Source organism: Capra hircus, chromosome 21 (genome assembly GCF_001704415.2).
Source record: "Capra hircus breed San Clemente chromosome 21, ASM170441v1, whole genome shotgun sequence".
In the NCBI taxonomy this organism is placed as follows: Eukaryota; Metazoa; Chordata; class Mammalia; order Artiodactyla; family Bovidae; genus Capra; species Capra hircus.
This window is the reverse complement of record NC_030828.1, coordinates 59,851,365-59,858,809: the sequence shown is the minus strand read 5'-3', so window position 1 is coordinate 59,858,809 and position 7,445 is coordinate 59,851,365. Positions and strand designations below refer to the sequence as shown.

At 51.0% G+C, this 7,445-nt stretch overlaps 1 protein-coding gene across 1 annotated transcript; it reads right to left on the bottom strand.

The window, feature by feature from the left end:
- Positions 3,857–6,982, bottom strand: TCL1B (T-cell leukemia/lymphoma 1B). The gene is made up of 3 exons (XM_013973137.2): positions 6,781–6,982; positions 4,101–4,265; positions 3,857–3,910 (listed from the first exon to the last, which is right to left on the bottom strand). Exons 1-3 carry the CDS (start codon positions 6,940–6,942, stop codon positions 3,857–3,859), a joined length of 381 nt encoding a protein of 126 aa, XP_013828591.2. The 5' UTR covers positions 6,943–6,982.

The following is a 7,445-nucleotide window of genomic DNA, read 5'->3' as shown; positions in this document are numbered from 1 at the left end:
ACAGTTCAGCAACTGAGCTCCAAGACCTCGGGGAGGCAGAGGGGAGCCTGCTGCTTTTCCTGTCCCAGGGTCTGGGGTGGGAAGGAGGGAGGGAGGTGGGAAGTCTTGCCCAGTAGGTCCTCCACAAATCTTCCTGTGTGTGGTGGGAGGCAGGATGCATCCCAAGGCCCCTACCCATCTGTTAAGGAGGAAAAGGAGGACAGGAAAATGAGCTGAGGGGAGGATGGTTTTCTTTTTTATAAATTTTTTTTCTTACAATTTTCTAAATTTTTTTTAATTGGAGGAAAATTACTTTATAATGTTGTGATGGTTTCTGCCATGCATGTATACGTGCTTAAGTCACTTCAGTCATGCCTGACTCTTTGCGACCCTATGAACTGTAGTCTACCAGGCTCCTCTGTCCATGGGGATTCTCCAGGCAAGAATACTAGAGTGGGTTGCCATTCCCTACTCTAGGGGATCTCCTGACCCAGGGATCAAACCCGCATCTCTCTCGTGTCTCCTGAGTAGGCAGGTGGGTTCTTTACCACTCACACCGCCTGGGAAGTCTAGTTTCTGCCACACAACAATGCAAATCAACCTAATTATAGATAGATCCCCTCCCTCTTGAGCCTCCCTCCCCTCCCCCATTCCACCCTTCCCTCTAGATCGTCAGAGTGCCCGGGACGATACAGTGCCCTGTTATACAGCAGTTTCTCACCAGCTATCTATTTTTCACATGGAAGTGTAAATATGTCTAGGCTCCTTTTTCCACTTGTCCCACTCTTTCCCCACCTGTGTTCATAGGTCCGTTCTCTATATCTGCATCTCCATTCCTTCCCTCCAAGTAGGTTCATCAGTACCATTTTCTAGACTTCATATGTATGTGTTAATATACAGTGTTTTTCTCTTTCTGACTTACTTCACTCTGTATAACAGGCTCTAGGTTCAACCATCTCACTTGAACTGACTCAAATTCATTTTTTATGGCTGAGTGATACTCCATTGTATGTATGTACTACAGCTTCTATATCCATTCATCTGTCAGTGGACATCTAGGTCTTTGCTTCCACATCCTGGCTATTGTAAATAGTGTTGCTATGAACACAGGGGTACATGTGTCTTTTTCGATTGTGGTCTTCTCAGGGTATATGCCCAGCAGTGGGATTGCTGTTGGTGGGAATGTAAACTGATATAGCCACTGTGGAGGACAGTTAAGGAGATTCCTTTAAAAAACTAGAACTAAACCTGCCATTTTCTGAAGAGCCAGGCTGCCGGATCACACAAGCTTCTAAGTGGAAGGGGCTAGGCCCAGCCCCTGCTCTCAGGGTCTCCCTTTCCTTAACCACTCTTCCGTGGTGAACTTGAGCCTTGACCGAGGTGCTCCCTCCCCTTCCCTCTTGTGCAAATGTTCTTCCAGGGCAGCAACTCTCAACTGGGGGAAACTTTGCCCCCCAACAAGGGACACTTGGTAATCACAACTTGGGGAGTCGGCTGGGCAAAGGGATGTCACTGGCACTGCATGGACAGAGACCAGGGCTGCTGCCAGACAGCACAGGACAGCCTTTCATGACGGAGATGTATCTGGCCCAAAGGCTCACAGCACTGAGCTTGGAAACTCTGCTCCTGGTATTAATACCCTAGGCATGGCTTTGTGTCATTTTAAAATTTGATGAATGCTTCTGAATTGCCCACCAAACCTCCAAGGTGTCTGTAACAATCTACTCCCGCAACGCCTAAAAAACTTCAGCCAAAATCAAGGATACACATTTCTGAATTCTGAAACCGGCACTTCCCAGCGTCATCTCCTTTTCTGTAAATAGCCTCCTTCCTGGCTTTCACCCATTCTTCTCTCCTTGGGGATTTTTTCTACAAATTCCCTGTATATTCTGCACTCAAGTGCTTTGTATCTAGCCCTTGTATTTCCACCCTTGTTTTATAGCATCTTCTCACAGAAAATGCTGCATTTGAGAAAGCTAATTGTCTGTCTTAACTGTCTTTTAAGTGTTTCCTATCCTAAGTCGTGAACATCATCCCCTGGGCTTTCTTCAGTGACATCATGGATTCATTTTTAAGGTTAGGACTTTCATGTTGGGGATCTCTTCTCATGACTGGTATGACACAATGAATTCCCTCTTTTTAAAATATGTATTTATTTTGGCTGCACTGGGTCTTAGCTACAGCTCACAGGAGCTTTGTTGCGGCAGGTGGGATCTAGTTCCCTGACCAGGGATGGAACACGAGCCGCTACCTTGGGCGCGCCAAGTCTTACCAGCTGGACCACCAGGAAGTCCCAAGGAGCGAATTCCCTTTTTGCTGTCACCGTGAAACTGTCGCCCTGCCCTCCATCCACACTGTCCTCTTCTTCCCTCTGGTTTCAAGGGCAAGACCCAGTCCGCGCCCGGAGTCTGCCTCACCCCTCCCTGCTCATGGACCGTTCCCTTTGTCTTCCAGAGCACACGGGAGCCTCACTACCTGTGCAAGTGCCCACCTGCCGCTGGTTCTCCAGCAGTGACTGCCACAGTCTGCCTGCCTTTTCGGAGTCAAGCCTGGCAAAGAACTCACCCTCCATCCCCTTACCCTCCACCACGGACCTGCTGCTGAAACGAGCTGATTCCGGCTTCCTTCCAGGTGTGCAAACACACTCAAGGAATAATTGCAGTTCTACCTTCAGCTGCTGCATTCCTACACTAGTTACCAATTTAAGGTAAGCGATTCCACACAAAAGTTAACAAGCAACGAAGTTTAATTAACCGGCACTGGAGGGGACCCTTAGGGGCCAGCACTCACTTCCCAGGGTTGATCGAGGCTCAGGAGTGGACAGCCTGCCCAGTCCCTGATCTACTCCAGCCAAAGCGGCAGCAGAAGTGGCAGCCACGGGGCATCTGAGTCCCAGGTCCAGACCTGGCACCCGCGCCCCGACGGAGCCGCCAGAGGCGGAGTGGATGAAAGGCAAGGTTCCAATCAAGGTTGCGCAGGAGGCCGCGGGGCGGGGCCTGATGGGCGTGGAGGGGAGGGGCCTGGTGGGAGTGGAAGGGAGGGGCTTGAGGGCGTGGCACCTGGAGGATGGCACAAAGAACACAAAGGGTGCAGACAAGCCAAAGCAGGAGGAGGGATGGGAAATGCTGAGAAGACGGGGCCCAGCCCCTAGGTGTGCAAACCAACGAGCAGGTGCATAGGGATTCTCGCTTAAGACACAGGGCCAGCCGGGTCTGGGGGAAGACAAAAGGTGATGGTCAGGAACGCTCAGGTTTCAAGGGCAAGACCCAGTCCGCGCCGGAGTCTGCCTCACCCCTCCCTGCTCATGGACTGTTCCCTTTGTCATCCAGGGCACACGGGAGCCTCACTCCTGCGGGCGCCCCGTCGGAGCAGGACCAGGGGTAGGAGAGCAGGCCCTACTCGAGGCCCTCAGCACAGGCTGCGGCCCATCTCAGGGAGAAGGCTCTGTGGGTCACTGCAGGGTCCCCAAAGGCAGCTGCCATCGACCGGACTTGTGGCGCCCCAGTGCTAAGGTCGGCCTTAGAGTTCCGAGGTCAGTGGATCCAAGCTTGATCGCGGCTCTTTCCAGGCTCTGTGGTCTCAGGGAAAGCCTTCCAGCTCTCAGAGCCTATTTCCTTGTCTGTGACACAAGATGTTCATAGGTACACCTCATTCTTCAGAGAACCGAGTGAGAATCATTATTCAGTACTTTGTGAATGAACTGGGGTTCTGTCCCTGGTGGAAATCACTGTCCAGTGGGGTTGGGACAGGGAGGAGAGGGGCGGCTACTAAGAAAAACTCAAGAAACAGCCTGAGGGCAAGGTGACTGGTAGGGTCTTCCTGAAAAGAGGGGCAGCCCTCCGTGTTGCGAGTCTCCAGGCCTGACCTACCAGCCTCATCAGTGGTTCCCACTCGGCAGACGTTTGAGGATCAGATTTTCCGTGGAGATGACCTATAGCAGGGGAAGCAGTGATCAGAGCTCCAGGAGGCATGCCCTTCCATCCCAGTGAAGCCAACAGGAACCTGGATTTGTGGATTCCAAGGGACTGGAGAAGGGAATCCCTCTTTCCTTTGTCCCACCTCGCAACCCTGCAGCCACTACTTAACGGCCACCCCCCTCACGTGGGCCACCACACACTTGCCTGGCCGTGGTCCATTATTTCCCAGAGTCTGGAATCTGTTCCTTGGTACCTTCGCCCAGGATAGAGCTCCCACTTAGTGGGCAGCCCAGACACAAGCGGACAGCTGGGGGACCTGGGCATCTGGTTGGGTAACTGCCACAGATGGACCGTGAGGCCGACTTCATGCTGGAGGGGAAGACGGGCCCCATTAGGGATGCTGAGCTGCACACACAACCAGGGTCCTGGATCCTCTGGCCCAGCTGGGGTGGGGGCACTGTCTGGAGTAGAGGTGGGATGGTCATGCTCTTAGAGTCCCACACCCAGAGTCTCGGCACCATCAGTTGGGGCTTTTGCCTGGACCTGAGAGGACTACTTCTTTCCAGGCCTCCTCTCTGGTATCACCCTCCCACAGACGTACACCCCACTTTACCCCCTGCACCCTGAAAACAGTTAGCTTCTGTTTCCAGCCCATTAGAAACGTTTAGGCCTACACAGAGGAAACTCTTGGCTGTCTGTCTTGGCCACTTCCATAGTTTCAAAAATTCTCTTTTTAAAAACAAGATATCCATAGAGCTCAGGACCTGGGAGTGAAGGATTTTCCCAAAAAAATATTTTGTAGTTTTGATCACGGCCATCATTACTTCTTATGAACATCACACACACAAAGAAAATTTGGTCAATGCAGAAAAGTACAGAAATGCGGGAAAGTCATCAGTCAAATGTAACCAAAGCTCCATGTATGATGCAACTATTAATAAATGTAAAGGTTATTTTATAGAGTTTTCTATCAAAGTGTTTGTCTTTTCTTAGTGATGAACACTTTTCCGAGTTAAGAATCTAGCCCTTTATCAGTCATACAATTTGCAAGTGATTTTCCTTAGTCTGTTGTCCTATGATTTTTATGGGATGGGTTTTGCAAGAGGGATATTTTGAACTATGCAGCAAAATCTCTTTCCCTTTGGATTCTGGCTTTAAATCAGGTGCCAGCAAAGTATGGACCCAATCTGGATCACCACCTGCTTTTGTAAATAAAGCTTTATTGCAAACAAAAATGTCTTCCTTTGTGTGTTGTCTTTGGCTGTGTTTGTCCTATGAGGGCAGAGTTAAGTAGTTGCTCTGAAGTCTTTACTGTATGAAAGCTGAAAATTTTTACTGTCAGACCCTCCACAAAAAGTTTGCTGATCCTTGCATGAGATCATGCTCAGAAAGCTATTTCCCATCCTAAGACTGCATGTGAAAACCCAGGTCTACTATTAAGAAATAATCACTTTAAAAATTGAAAACAATGCTCACTCTCCACTTCCCTTCCCCCGCTCAAGGCTAAATTATTTGAAGAATCCATTGTTTTCCCGCTGAACACTTTTGTATGCTTTTAAAAACGTACTAACCTATTTTGTCCAAAATTTTCTGCATGCTTTATTGGGTGGAGGTATGGGAAAGACTTTCAGTGTGCTCTACCAAAAATTTTCTGGATAACCTATTTGAAGATTGTTAGGAAATGTGTTGTGGTTAGGACTTCCCTGATAGCTCAAACAGTAAAGAATCTGCCTGCAATGCAGGAGACCCGGATTCGAACCCTGGGGTGGGAAGATCCCCTGGAGAAGGAAGTGGCAAACAATACTCCAGTATTGTTGCCTGGAAAATCCCAGGGACAGAGGAGCCTAGCAGGCTACAGTCCATGGGATCACAAGAGTCGGACCCGACTTAGCAACTAAAATAACAGTGAATTGCTTATGTAACACCTGGATAAATATTTACCATATTTGTTGTTGTTCAGTCACTAAGTCGTGTCCAACTCTTTGTGACCCCATGGACTGTAGCAAGCCAGGCTCCTCTAACCTCCACTATCTCCCAGAGTTTGCACAAATTCATGTCCACAGAGTCAGTGATGCTATCTAACCATCTCATCCTTTGCCACTCCCTTCTCCTTTTGCCTTCAAGCTTCCGCAGTATCAGGGTATTACCCTGAAGAATTTGTATTTCATCTCTCAAAAGTGTGCTGTGATCCCAGCCCCTAGTTTAGGACAGCAGTTTCCAATTTGGTTATCCTTATCACCTGAGGAGCTTTTCAAACATCTTCGCCTCCACCCAAGGCTCCTGAATCAATTTCCAAGGTGGGGTTCTAGGATACATTGTATCTCAGATGCTCTGCAGGCCATTCAGCTGGTGACCTGTCTCAGTGATTCACTTGTCTCGTGGTAGATTACTCCCATTTCAGTTTAGGAGTCTGAAGCTAAGCTAAATTTTACACTGTTGGCCCACCCACTGCCTCTAGGTTGCAATGCTTTTGCTTGTGCTAGTCCTGTCTCATTTCTGATCCTGGGAAACTCCTATGCATCCTGCAGGGCCCAACTGAATAGTCACCCTATCAATGAAGCCTTTTCAACATGCACTAGGGGCAAGACTAGGTGAGCTCGCTGGCGCTCTCCTTCTCTCTCTCTCTTCTCTCTCTCTCAGCCACTCCACGGGGGATCACATCACCTCTGGTCGATAAGCTCTGTCTGTGCCACTCCAGGCAGGGGCTTCTGGGGCCAGGATCTGCACGCTTAAACCCACGCAGGCCGAGTTTTCCGGCGCCAGTGAAAACTCCATCCTCTCACCTCTATTCTGGGCCCTACTGCAGAATGTGCAGGCCCTCATGAGCTGGAGTCGCGCGACACCACTGCCCTTCCACTGACTCCCCTCCGGCCCCAGGACTCACTGTGCTCTCAGGGGCCTCGCTGCCCCGAGCTCGGTGGGAGGGATTGATCTGTAGAGCCACAGCCACCCAGATCCTCCCCTTCTCATCCTTGTAGACGCCAGGGCTCTGGAACCACAGGCAGCAAGGGGGCGATCCAACCGGCGGAGAAGCTTCGGCTTCCATCGCAGGGGTCTGCCTGGGAGCCTGGGGCACACTTGGAGACTCCCGGGCCTCAGCCTCCTTAAGAAGATGGGCGTCTGCGTGGGGCGGGGCCAGCTATCCTGGGGGCGGGGCCGGTGACTCTCCGCAGGGCCCAGTGAGTCCCAGGTTTGAGGATAGGAGGGGAAGATAAGGGGCGGAGCCAGAAGGAGAGGAGCTGCCTGCTTCTGGGGTCCGCCACCGTGAGTCTCAGGAACTAGGCCCACCCGCCTAAAGGGGCAAGGACTGGAGTCAGGAGCCGCAAGGGCCTGGACAGGTAAGAGACTCCCCAGGTACGAGGCCGGGCTTCCCAGGTGGCTCAGTGGTCAGGAATCCACCTCCCAATGCAGGAGATGCGAGAGACAAGGGTTTGCTTCCTGGGTTGGGAAGATCCCTTGGAGAAGGAAGTGGCAACCCGCCCCATGGACAGAGGAGCCTGGCGGGCTACAGTCCATGGGATGGCAAAGAGGCAGGCACAACTGAGCCCG

Excerpts from the sequence above, each read along its gene's own strand:
- TCL1B (XM_013973137.2), bottom strand. The coding sequence starts at position 6,942 with ATGGAAGCCGAAGCTTCTCCGCCGGTTGGATCGCCCCCTTGCTGCCTG. Across the intron at positions 4,266-6,780 it reads GCGAGGCCCCTGAGAGCACA|CATGAAGTCGGCCTCACGGT; the intron begins GTGAGTCCTGGG and ends CTTCCCCTCCAG. Across the intron at positions 3,911-4,100 it reads AAATAATGGACCACGGCCAG|GTCATCTCCACGGAAAATCT; the intron begins GCAAGTGTGTGG and ends CCCCTGCTATAG.